Source organism: Pleurodeles waltl, chromosome 10 (genome assembly GCF_031143425.1).
Source record: "Pleurodeles waltl isolate 20211129_DDA chromosome 10, aPleWal1.hap1.20221129, whole genome shotgun sequence".
NCBI classification, from domain to species: domain Eukaryota; kingdom Metazoa; phylum Chordata; class Amphibia; order Caudata; family Salamandridae; genus Pleurodeles; species Pleurodeles waltl.
Genome location: NC_090449.1, coordinates 34274046 through 34288190, shown reverse-complemented (window position 1 = coordinate 34288190; position 14145 = coordinate 34274046). Strand labels below are relative to the sequence as shown.

General features: G+C 41.7%; 1 protein-coding gene across 2 annotated transcripts in view; it reads left to right on the top strand.

The window, feature by feature from the left end:
- WDR13 (WD repeat domain 13) overlaps window positions 1-12373 on the top strand; it is a 71471-nt gene extending 59098 nt beyond the window's left edge. For both annotated transcript variants that reach the window (XM_069209571.1, XM_069209570.1), the window contains exons 9-10: window positions 2707-2825; window positions 10086-12373. In XM_069209571.1, coding sequence (XP_069065672.1) covers window positions 2707-2825; window positions 10086-10270 — 304 coding nt within the window. In that variant the 3' untranslated portion in view covers window positions 10271-12373. The remainder of the gene's footprint in view (window positions 1-2706; window positions 2826-10085) is intronic.
- Window positions 12374-14145: the final 1772 nt, after the last annotated feature.

Genomic DNA, 14145 nt, shown 5'->3' with positions numbered 1-14145 from the left:
CTGGGCTAAAGCACCTCTGTCAGGAGGTTAGTCCTGACTGCCACCGAAGGCACCTCGAGGTCCAAGACCTCAGCTCTTCTCTGCACCACCACTGAATATGAAGCCCCCCCTCCATAGCCAAGGAAGGTAGAGAGAGCATGGCAATATCTGGGGAGATATCCAGACCACTGGCGTTACCCAGATCCAGTCCATGGGATATTGAAGCTGGTATGATGCTCCTTTTCCCTTGTCTCGACAGACGAGGTGAAGTGGAAGAGTGTTTCGCCACCTTAGTCTTCTTCTTATGCCTTGACTTACCCGGTCGACCAGAGGACTTGCCGTGGGACACTGAAGATGGGGGGGCTCTGCGACCAATCCCGAGACCTTCCTTGCGTCCGAGATCGGTATTTGCACTGAATTGTGTGCCAGGCTACCATCAGCTTTAGGGAATGGTCCCCCAAAGCCTTTGGATTCATGGCCCGGCACTCTGAGTACGACTTCGGGTTGTGGTCGCACTCCAGACACCAAAGGCACACGAGGTGCGGATCAGTCATGGACATCGCCCAATGGTAGGATCCACAGGGTTTGAACCCGCTCTTGCAAGAAGAAAGCTTTGACAAAAGTTGAAAAAAGACCAGTCAAAAAGGTGACTGAGGGGCAGCTCTTTCTTCAGATTAGCGCTGGCTGCCACAGAAAGAAAATAACTGATGTCCGCACGCTGGGGTGGTGCCTATATAGGACCTTGTGCGGACAATGCCGACAACGGACGCAGAACCGATCAACACCACCTAACTAGCTCGAGCAAAATCTCCAGACTGACACCTGGGGGAAATTCTACTGTGGCTAGGATTACATGGTGTGCTGAACCAGCCTGAGCGATGCCTGCAGTTTCATTTCAGGTGATTAATGTGGTAGTAGCAGTGCATGAGGCTCGTCTGTAGAATCTCTTTCCAAAAAAGTGAAGATTGGGAACTAAGGGCCAGATGTATGAAGAAACAGAATTGCATTTCTTAAACAGCGAATTTTAAGAAATCGCTATTTAAGAAATGCAAAATGGTATGTATGAATTTTGCGATTCGGTAATAGCGATTCACAAATGCTATTACCGAATCGCAAATAATAGAATCCAGCCCCATTCGCACATAGTTGCGAATGTTTTTGCATTTCCCAAATTGCGAATTCCAGTTAGGAATTCGCAAATTAGGAAATGCAAATCCAAGGGTGCTAGGGGCCTAAGGCCCCCTCTGCTGCACCCCAAAAAAAATTAAGGACATGTGAAGCACACATACCTTAGGGGCATGTGTGCGCTACCGTGTGTGTGCGCTACATGTCAATTTTAAAATGCATTTTTAAAATTTGCACATGGTTACCACCAAACGTTAATTTGTGGTAATTGCATTTCCTAAATGCCCAATTTGCATTTAGGAAATGCTTGATATACGTGCTTTGGAAATCGCAAATAGGAATTCTCTATTTGCGATTTCCAATTTAGAGAATCGCAATTTACGATTCTCTAAATGGGGTCACAATTTTAAGGAATCGCAATTTTAGCGATTACCTAAAATTTGCACTGCTAATGCCTTTCATACATTGCAAAAGGCATTTTTGCATTCACAAACAGCCTTATTTTGCAATTTGCACCGTTTGCGAATGCAAAAAAACTTGATACATCTGGCCCTAAGATATTTTGGAGAAATGCAAAGGTGAAGAAAATTTGGAGGCAGATTGTTTCTCTTCCTAGAGAATTAAAACAATTGTCCTGTGATCATTCTGATGACAAAGCATGCCATCCTATCTCTGTATACTTTTGGAGATCTAGTACATCAAGGTGTAACTTTGTGCCTGCCTAGTCCTGCCTTGAAGAGCAACTTAAAATTGTTGAATTCCCTAAATTGTGCTATTAAAGCATACTACTTAACGCAGACTCCACAAGGCTTTAGAAGTTTGGCTGGTTTGAATTCATATATTGTGCCCAGGGTAGCATGCACACATAACCTTTGAATTTGATAGGATGTGTGTGTATAGATGGTGAATGCTTGTCTGTCACAGAGATACTGTGGTTCTGAATTAAACAATTACTCATCCCAAGCCTTTGGGTTGAGTAAATTAAGGATATACTCCCAATTAACACTTATGGATTTCTTTCCTCCTCCACCCCTCCATTACTCCAGTCAATCTAACAAACAAACTCTCATATCCGCGGCTCAAATTAACTCTTAATAATACTAAAACTGTACTCATTATTTCCCGATTCTAATCCATCACAAATTCTTGTTGGGTTCCAGAGTAGTGTGCTACTCACCGATAAGCACTTCGACGCCTCGTCAGGGGTAGTAAGCGCTATATAAATACGATTACAATACAATACAATACAACTGTAGGCTAAACACATTTTGCCTACTCAGGGTGTCATTGCAGTCGTATTCCCCAGATTTCCACATGACGTGCCCTCTCCTGGTTTTCCTCTGAAAAATGATTTGCCTGTTACAGGTCCTGCGTCAGCAGACCGGTTCATGTGGTCTCACCAATAAGGTGTGTTGTCGCACCTCATCAAAGCTGGCTGGCCGGTCCCCAGTAAGTGTAGATTCTGTTGGGTGACACTTTACTAGAGGTAAAGACAGACATGTCCTTCACCTAGCAAATAAGGCAACATCTAACTCATGAAGTATTTTGCTCTTATTTTCTTTAATTTTACCTTTATGAACTACATTCTATCTTCCTGTCTAGGGTGGTGGACAATGAAGGTACACTACAGCTAAAGCGCAGCTTCCAGATCCAGCAAGACTCGCACCCCCTACGTAGTATTTTCTGTCCTCTTATGTCCTTCCGTCAGGGCGCATGTGTAGGTGAGTATGAGCATCATCACACTAAGTGCTTGACTTTCTGCTTGAGATGTCAGGGTAAGGATGTCTGTATGACTGGTCTGTGGTTTGGAGCAGCACAGTTAGGACCAGAGTTCAGTGGTCATTTGTGAACAAGAACAGTAGCTTTATTAATGATCCCTTATCGGCCAATCACGGGCTCGTGATCTGCATGCACAGACAACGAAGACTGTTGTTATAAAAACAAAATATCACTCTCCAAAAAGTAACTGGGCCTACTTCAGTTTAAAACATTTAGAAATAAACTAGCCTGTTCATACTGTAATGCATATCAAAGAAATTCAACTTTTTAATTTGCCTGTTTTACATTTTAGTCTTTTGTATGCGATGTTTAGTAAAACGTACACTCCAAAGAATAAAAGAAAACATTAACTATTCAAATTTAAAAAAATATATATTTTGTCAGACACATAGACCCTTCATTTTCTGAACTTCACAATCTCGATAGGATTGAAAAAGGTGGAGCATGGAAAAAGGTAGATCTGGAATCTGCTGCAGGGCATCTGTTTTCAGAGTGACAAGATGGAAGTGTGAGGGGGATTTAGTAGAAATTCCATAGCAACATCCAAGACTGGGAATTGTCTACCACATCTTTCGCTGTACTCAGCAGACAACCACTACTAATTTTAGGATTTTTTAAAATTATCTCTTCTCTTTACTGGATTACACTGTGTGGGCCACAAAGTCACAAACTGTGTGCAGTCTGTCAGGTTACCCTCGTAGGTGATAAGGGCACTTTACAAATACGCATAGCACAGCTGTAGAGCTGCTTTTTAGGGAAGAAGGGCCTGCATAACGTTTTGTAGCAGAATTCACAGACGCACGTCAGGAAAACCTTTATGGTTGGGTATATATATGTTTGATGGCATGTGTAGCTGCAGATACACATGCTATGCACTGCTTCCGGCATCTAGTGTTGAGCTCGGAGTGTTGCAAGTTGTTTTTCTTCGAAGAAGTCTTTTTTTTTTTTTTGGTCACAGGATCGAGTGACTCCTCCTCTCGGTTATAGTGCGCATGGGCATCAACTCCTTTGTTAGATTGCTTTCTTTCGGCTGTCGGATTCGGGCGTGTTTCCTCTTGCTCCAAGATTTTAGATTCAGAAACTTTAGATAACTTTCTTTGACCATCTGTATTGTTTCGATCGCGTTTCCATCTATAGTCGAGCCAATAGTACAGTCAAATCTGATTACGCCCTTCTGGGTGCGAGCTCCCAACTCGGGCCTGTTCAGGGCTACCACGCTGAAGCCTTCCGATTCTGTCCTCGATGGCACGTGAAATTTCCATACTAAGACCAACACGTGGTATGTAAACTCTGCCTCTCTCCCGACCATCGAGAAGAAGACTGTGAAGCCTGTCGGTCGTTTCGGTCAAAGAAAACACTGTGTGACCGAAGAGCCAGAAGACTGGAAATGGCATTGAAGACTACAGAATACATTGACACCATGGAGGAAGAACAGGCCCAGGTGTCAGTTTCCATTCAGGACACCGACTCCAAAGAAGACTCTGAGGACGAAAGCCAACCCATCTCTGTGGCTCAGGATGTGAGTACAACTGCCCCTACGCCCACTACTAAGAAACAATCAAAGGCCTTGGGTGTACCACTGCCAGAGAGCCATGGTTCGACCCGAAAGAAAATAAGTGGCAACTGACCTTCAGGTTCGGCGCCGAAAAAGGCCACACCAGCTTTGATACCGGAGTCAAGCAAAACTATCAAAATCTCCACGTCCGAGCTGACGTCCACACTCTTTGGAGTCGAAACCTCGATGTCCTGCTTCCGAGCCAAAACAACAGGTTGTATTTTCGGGACCGAAAAAATTGCCAAATGAGGAGCCAAAAAATATTTATATACAGAAGAACAAGAACTTTTGAGCCGATTAAAGCCGAGCTCAAAGACATTTGATGAACAGTCCTCTAAATCACCAAAAACATCAGAATATATTTCTGAAGACTCTGACATCCAACCTACCCTTGAAATCATGGATGAAAATCAGTGAAGGATTCATATCCACAAAGAGACTGGGAGGGTCATTGCTGCACCTCCTCCACAAACAAAAAGAAAGTTGGCTTTTCAAGAACATCTTGATACTGTTCTACCACCAGCAAAGACTTTTAAAAGGAAGGAGAAGACATTACCCCTGTAAACTTCACCACATTCACTACAAATTTATTTTTCACCACCACCTGTTAGCCCACCACCATTGCCTTCACCAACTTACTCACACACTTATTCGCATGGTGATACAATTGATCCTTGGGATCTGTATGATCCTGATCCCATACCAGCAAAAGACCCAGACCTCTATCCTTCAAAACCTTCACCACCATAGGATACAACTGCATACACACGTTATCTCTAGGGCAGCTGTGTACCATGGGGTACTTATGCATAGTACCAATAACCAATGGCGCATTGCCAATTCACAGCCTTGCTAGCAAGATATGATAGAGCACACTGGGACGAAATGCAGGTATTATTACACCACCTGCCAAAAGAATATCAGAAGAGGGCTCAACAAATTGTTAAAGGTCAGGCAATAAGCAACAACCAGATACGATCTGCTCTTGATGCTGCAGATACAGCAGCTAGGAGCGTAAATACTGCTATAACCATACGCAGACATACATGGTTAAGATCTTCTGGATTCAAACCAGAAATACAGCAGGCAGTACTAAATATGCCATTCGTCAAGAAACAACTGTTTGGTCCTGAGGTTGACACCACAATCGAGAAACTCAGGAAAGATTCAGACACTGCTAAAGCAATGGGAACCCTATACACAACCTTATAAAGGCTCCTTTCGTAAGCAACAATTTAGAGGAGGATTCAAGCCCCAATCTACAGATGCGTCTACCGCCCAACCTAAACAAGGCCAACAAAAATACCAGAGAGGGAGATTTAGAGGCTGTTATAGAGGACAACACTTCAGAGGCAAATTCCAGGCCTCAAAAAGTGTCACTACTCCATCAAAACAGTGACTTCATAAGCATACCACAACCCCACACATCTCCTGTGGGGGGGCAGACTGTAGCAATTCCACTCCCAATGGCAAAATATCACTGCAGACCAATGGGTACTTTCAATTATCCGCAATGGTTATTCCCTGGAATTGATTTCTACCATTCCAAACAGTCCTCCTCATTATCACAGGCTGTCCCCCGAACACAACATTCTGTTACAACAAGAAGTACAATCGCTACTACTAAAAGAGGCAGTAGAATTAGTCCCAAAATCTCAACACGGAACAGGGGTATTCTCACTATACTTCCTCCTTCCCAAAAAGGATGACACTCTCAGACCCATTCTAGATCTCAGGCTACTAAATCTATATACCCTGTCAGAACACTTTCACATGGTAACTCTGCAGGACGTCATTCCACTACTACAAAGACAAGATTACATGACTGCATTAGATCTCAATGATGCATATTTTCATATCCCTATACATCCAGCTCACCGAAAATACCTAAGGTTTGTCATACCGGGAAACCACTACCAATTCAAGGTTCTACCATTTGGCATAACAACAGCTCCAAGAGTATTCCCAAAATGTCTAGTAGTAGTAGCAGCTTACCTAAGAAGACAACACATACATCTCCTTTCCTTATCAAGACGATTGGCTAATAAAATCAAGCAATATTATACAATGTCAACAACACACTCAATACACAACAAAAACCCTACACATATTAGGGTTCACTATCAATTACCAAAAATCTAATCTGCAACCAGCACAGGTTCAACCTTACCTACGTGTTATTCTCAATACACAAAAAGCCTTAGCCTATCCAAATACACAAAGGATACAAGCTTTCCAAAACCTCATACCACAAATGCAGCCAAATCAACAATACACCGTAAGGTTTATCATGAGACTTGGGAATAATGGCATCTTGCATAGCAATACTACTGCATGCACAATTAAATATGAGAACACTACAATACTGCCTCTCACAACAATGGTCACAAGCACAGGGTCAGTTGCAAGATCTAGTGTTGTTAGCCTGCCAAACGCACAAGTCCCTTCAATGGTGTAATCACAGCAATTTAATGAAGGGGCGGTCATTTCGGACCCTGTGCCTCAGACCACAATAACAACAGATGCATCAATGATAGGTTGGGGGAGCTCATCTCAGCAACCTTACCATACAGGGGGAATGGAATTCAAAACAGTTAACTTACCGCTTAAACCATTTAGAATTATTAGGTTTGTTTCTTGCCCTAAAAGAGTTTCAACCCCTTCTCAAACACAAAACTGTCTTGATTAAAACAGACAATATGACAACCATGTATTATCTGAAGCAACAAGGGGGAACACATTCATCTCACCTGTCCCTTCTAGCCCAAACAATTTGGAAATGGGCAATTCACAATCACATTCACTTACTAGCAGAATACATCCCAGGAATACACAATCAGCTAGCAGACCTGCCAAGCAGGACACACCAACAGATACACAAATGGGAGATTCCCTACCAGGTACTTTAACAGTACTTTCAAAACGTGGGGGACACCAGAAATAGACCTATTCGCAACAAGCAAAAACGCAAAATGCCAAAACTTCGCACCCAGGAACCCACATCCTCAGTCCAAGGGCAATGCTCTATGGATCAACTGGTCAGGGATATTTGCTTACGCTTTCCCCCCCTCTCCCACTACTTCCGATTGTAGTCATCAAACTGTGTCAAACTTCTCTCACCATGATACACGACAACATTGGTACACAACACTCCTAGATCTGTCAGTAGTACCTCACTGCAAACTTTGATTTGACCTTTGTTTTGTGTTAACAGACATCCAATCCCAGTGCTCTCAATTTAGCAATTTGGCTCCTGAAGTCATAGAATTTGGATACTCGCAACTTCCATTAGAATGTATGGAAGTTCTCAAACAAGCATGCAAACCTACAACTAGACAGTGCTATGCTAACATGTGGAAACGTTTTGTTTATTACTGTCAATCTAAAAATATTGAACCACTTACAGCATCAATACAATATATTGTATGCTACCTACTTCATTTACAAAAGGCAAATTTAGCTTACTCATCTATTAAAATTCATCTTACTGCAAAATCAGCATACTTGCAAACTATACAACATGCCTCTCTCTTTAGAGTTCCAGTTATTAAAGCCTTCATGGAAGGACTAAAATGTATTATTCCACTAAGAACACCACCAGCTCCTGCTTGGAATCTAAATATTGTACTCACAAGACTAATGGGGCCACCATTTGAAACCATGCATTCGTGTGAGATTCAGTTTCTAACTTGGAAGGTTGCTTTCTTAGTAGCAATTACTTCATTAAGAAGAGTTAGTGAAATACAAGCATTCACTCTGGAGGAACCCTTTTTCCAAGTACAGAAACATAAAGTTGTACTTAGAACCTTTGGCAAAAAGTTTAGATTAGTTCTATCACCTTTTCACATTAACCAAACAGTGGAATTGCCAATCTTCCTCCCACACCCAGATTCAAATGCTGAAAGAGCCCTTCACACTCTTGACCTGAAAAGAGCTCTAATGTATTACATGGATAGAACAAAAGAGTTTAGAAAAACTAAATAGCTTTTCGTTGCTTTTCAACAACCACATAAAGGTAATCTTATCTCTAAACAAGGATTAGCTAGGTAGATTGTTAAATGTATTCAAACATGTTACATTAAAGCAAAACAACTTTAGATAACACCCAAAACTCATTCCACTAGGAAAAAGGTGCTTCTATGTCATTTTTAGGAAACATACCAAAAGACATGCAAAGCTGCCACATGGTCTACACCACATACATTTACAAAACATTACTGTGTGGATGTATTTTCAAAGCAACAGGCCAATGTTGGTCAAGCTCTCCTAAGAACATTATTTCAAACAACTCCAACTCCTACAGGCTAGCCACCGCTTCATTTGGGGAGAACAACTGCTTTGTAGTCTATGCATAGCATGTGTATCTGCAGCTACACATGCAATCGAACGGAAAATGTCACTTTCCCAGTGTACATCTGTTTGTGGCATGTAGTGCTGCAGATTCACATGCAACCACCCTCCTCCCCGGAAGCCTGGTGTTCGTCGCAGTTTCTTATTTGTACATAAGTAAATAAGATGTCCATGTAAATGTATATACATAACACCTATACAGCACATTTACATTCTTTCACTTATCACTCCTCCCTACACCATTTTGCGGGAAAACAATCTAACAAAGGAGTCGATGCCCATGTGCATTATGACCGAGAGGAGGAGTCACTCAATCCAGTGACTAGAAAAAAAGACTTCTTCGAAGTCAACTTGTAACACTCCTAGCCCAACACTAGATGGCGGAAGCTGTGCATAGCATGTGAATCTGTAGCTACACATGCCACGAGAAAAATCAATTATATTGGTTTAAGCCTGTTGTATATCGTATCAACCATGTTAAACGCGGCTTAACGCAGTCAAATGCTATGGTTGAAAGGTAGGTTTAGAAAGAAATGTTTATCTTTGCCTCACTTTTTATACCTCATAAGAAATAACATTGTGAACTTCATTAAAACTGCAACAAGAATATGAAGTATTTTTAAAAAGATGCTTGGTTTCCCTTACGTGTTTCTTTCTAATTGGCTTTCACTGTAATTGTTTTCTTCCTTTTCTCTGATTTACTCTGATTGTTTTCCTTGCTTTTCTTTATCCATCGTGCTTTTCTGTTTCTCTGGCCCACTCATATTTCCATACATTGTTCAATTGTTTTCTCTCTTTTTAACTTGTTCTATCACCTCTTTGTTTTACTCTTCTTAACTGTTTTCCCTTCATATTACTTCTGTGGTTTATTATTCTTTCTATGTCACTTATTATATTTCTTTTTCTTCATTCTGGGTGTGTCCTACTTAAAAAAAATTCATATTTTTATTATATGCCTGTTCTCTTCCTTGACTTTTCCCGCCATTTTCTTTCACCGATTCCTTTCATCGCCCTTTAAAAAAAAAAAAAAATTGATATTTCACTTGCTTGTATTTTTCTTAATTTCTTTATTTTTCTATTAATTTATTTCTATTGCCTCTGTATCCCCCCCCATCTCTTATGCCGGTGTATTTCTCTTTGTATCCATGGCGCTTTCTCCACTTTTTTCACCCACTCTGCTTTGATATTTTATTAACTATTCATACCTCAAATCTCCTTATTTTCTTGCTAATTTATATATTTTTTGTCCCTGCCCCTCCATTTCCTTTTATCCTGCACTGTTCCTTCCTCCTCGCAGTGACCGGCAGTGAGGACATGTGCGTGTACTTCTTTGATGTGGAGAGGGCTACCAAGGCCATTGTGAACAAGCTTCAGGGACATAGTGCAGCTGTCCTTGATGTCAGTTTTAACTGCGACGAGAGTTTGCTGGCCTCCAGTGATGCCAAGGGCATGGTCATCATTTGGAGAAGGGAGCAGAAGTAACTCACCATATTTCCTCTTTGGGCATCCAAACCTGTAAAGAACATTCTCAGTTCATGCAGCTGGACAGTACTCATGCCACTCCTGTAGGATTACCTCCCCAGCAGGTCTCGACCTTTATGATGACTTAGAGTTGCAATTGGCCTCCTCGACAGGTGACTCGATTTTTGTTGTTGCTTCCCTGATGGAGCCAGGAGAATAACTTTGCCTCTTTAACTATCTGTAGGCCTAATACTGAATTGAAGCCTTTGTCTTATATATATGCTTCCCTTTACTTTGACTCTCCATCTGACATTTTCTGCTGTGTTTGTTTGTATTTTGCTCAGTCGTCAAGTCCTTACAGTTATCCCAGTGTACCAACATGCAGAGGTAAGCATTGCAGCATTGTGGAAACTGGGGGCTCTTAGCAAGCTGATGGTGGGCACCTTTTTGATCTGTGTTGGTTGCTGCTGATCTATCTGGAGTTAGGAGAAGTTGAGAATCCACAATTTTGTTGCACCATCAAAGAAGTAGGCTTTCCCTGGACAGTGCTCTAATGAACAAACCAGAGAGTCTAATAATATTAAAGATACTATTGTGTGAATAGCAAGGTGTGAAACCCATATGCAGGTGGGTTTGTGTGGTGGATGGTGCTTCACAATATTTTGTAGTGGTGATGACTTTGTGAAGTTTTCTTCTAAACCTGTGGGATTTGTCCTGTTGTGGTTTGACCAATGAAATTATGTTTCAAGCACTGCTAAAGTACATTATGAAACCAGGGCCAGTGGCTATCTGGGAGGGGAAATATCATCCAGCACCTGTTGGAGTTACAGGTTTGGAGTGACTGATAGACTCTAGAGAGTGAACTCCTTTTGGCTGTTGTGACTTATGAAAATGGATTTGAAAAGCTGTTTCTGAGTAAACATCCCTTGTACGCCTGTCCTCCTGAGAATTCAGTGTGCCCAGATTATTACTCCATGGACATAATTCACCCATTTTGGCTGTAGAGTCACCTTGAATCTGCCTCAGAGCTGCTCTTTTTTTTATTCTGTTAATAGGCTGCCCAACCTCACACTTCTTCTGTCACTGGATACGAACCCTACATGTTGAAACATCTTAGGGACTGCCATTCAAAGGTAAATGTTCACACAGATATTACTGCTTTGCTAATAAGTTGGTGAATGTCTGAAATAGTTCACTCCTGGACTAATTTCATCCTAAAGTAACTTTTAAACATTGCTAGCTTAAGCTGCAGTTTGTATTTTTGGAGGCCAATCAAGGGGTGATCCCGCAGATGGCACAATACACCGAGTAACAAAGCTGGGAATCGTACCAGCCACATCTGTGCTTTGTCGCAAACACCAACTCACAATTCTGTACTGTCAACTCCCTATAACCTTTGGCAAGCTATTCGATTTATTTTGACTAAATGGAGGACCTTATAATGCTTACATCAGTAGAGGCTCGGCTAAGTCAGGGCCCTGTATTGCATATGCATCCATCCCATGATATGGTCCATAGCATATGCTTCCTTTTGCAGTACTTTTGTTGGTGCACATTGTGGGGCTTCTCAACATCTTCATGTTGTTCATTGCCCCTCTTGCCAGCAGCAGGGGTTTCATGACATATTACGGAAAATGCATAAGTACGAATTTGGCTGTTTGTGCTTAAAGCTTGATGGGCATGCAGAGAAGCACTACTTTTGGCTCAGGAAGGAAGGGGGATGAATGAAGGTTGCTTAGGGTGTCAGATGGACTGGCGTAAAAAAAACAAAAAAACACAGCCACTTAATTTATAAAGCATAGCCCATTTTTATTCTCCACCTGGACAGTTTCTTACATTGTTGTCAGTCTTTTCATTACAAATTATGCGAATAGCCAAGCAGGAAGTGTGACTTCACCCACCCCGTGCCCAGAGGGTCATGGTGAGGGGTTGAGGAAGGTGAAGAATAAGGATAGATTATTTTAAAGAAGGTATGCACTGTGATTCTATACTTAATCCACATGCACTGGAGAAGAACAGAACTGCTCGGGCCCTACGTGCTGCATGTGTAGATGAAAGCAATTAGTTATCCATTTGTCTCCTGTGTCTTGTTTGTGATCATGTGAATAAAGTTTGGTGTACCAATTCCTGCTTTTATCTTAGTGCATCAGAATTAAATCAATCCAATTAATTTACAATTTCTGTGAACACATTTTGCTAAGTGTTGTGCTGGAATTTACTATCCAAAGCAAATCAGGATTTGCGTTGGATAGTTTTCCAAAGTAATTCAAAGTTGCCAGTGCTCTGCTTTGTATTACTTTGTATCAAGGGGCGTTTCATGGGTGGTACATGGGTCTTCTCATGCAAATATCCAAAGGTTTTGACAGAAATCCCTCGCTATAAACATTTGTTGACAAGTATTTTTGTCAAAATCTTACACCTTTTAGAAGAAGGCATAACAAGGATAAAGCTTTTTATGTCTCATCCTTGCTCCTACTCTGTATGTGCACTGCATTGTACAGCACTCAAACAAAGCAGAAAACATGTTACCTTCTTTGGTGCGGAGGAGTAGGGGCAACCCGGCATGGGCATGCACACACCCCTTATAAAAATGGGGAAAGTCTTTCGGTCTCCCACGGGGCAGCTGGGTACACTAAATAAATAAATAATAGGGTGTCTTTCCCAGGCTCTCCAGCGGACTAAAGCATCCCATCCCAATGGCAAGCAAGACAAAAGACATTTCATTCTTTTGGGTATTGTTTTTACAAATGGGTCAGGTAAGTTTTGATAACTCCCAGTATCATACCACTTGCAATGGTGAACAGCTGCACTTTTTAGGCTTGGGTAGGCTGCCAACTGGAAACACCTACAAGACCCAGACAGTTCCGAAAACTAGACATCGGTGTGCTTCATGTGCATCTTACACCATTTTCTTACCCACAATGCCATGCAAACCTTAAACGTTGACTAAAAGCACACATTTTCCTCACATTTCTGTGAGGTAAACTTCTGATATCTGTGGGTGGAAGGAATTTTGTGGATGAATGCGGATTACGGACGTTTTCATCACAGAAACGTAAGTGTGGTTTTAGGCGAGGTTTACAATGCATTATGGGGAGAAGAAAAAAACCTCATGAAATCCACACAGATCACCCTATCATGGATTCCCCTAGGTGTCTACTCTTAAAAAATATCCAGGTTTGCTAGGATTCCCTAGGTGCCAACTGACGGGTGCCCAAAATCCACAGCTACCCACTTGAGTGAAAAAAATGTGATTTATCCATATTGCGTCTTGGCCCCTTTCCTGTCGCAGCCACTAGGCCTACCTGTACAAGTGAGGTACCATTTTTATCAGAAGACATGTGGGAGCATAGAATAGTAGGATATCTCCTTACCAATTGGATTCCACTGCATGTGTGCCTTCCATAGGTAAGCCAGTGAGTAAAAAAAGATGACATTTTGAAAAATACTCTTAATCATCGGGCTGGATTGTTCCCATGGTGAACAGAGTCAAGGCTGATTTGCATATAGCAGAGTCTAAACTGGGGCGGCATGGTGAGCAAAAGAACAATGGATTAAACCCAGATTTGTGACTGGGGGTGAGTGTTTGAAAAGTTTCACCGCTCTGTCCGTCATCCTTTTGTTTCCTTGATGCCCTTTTTTCATTCTACATATTTCACCATAGGAACTGGTCTGTACTCGGCACACAATGAAAAACCATTTTATAGTGAAGCTCAGTTGTTCCATTAGGGTACCATGGGTTCTTGGAAAATCTATAAACACCACCAACCAGAACGACCTAGCAGATGTAATGGTATATCGCCTTTGTAAATTGGTCATTGTGACAAAACGTGACAGATGAAAACTTCACAAATAGCCACTTTTTCCTACTCATTTCCAGTATTTCTTTATTTCAA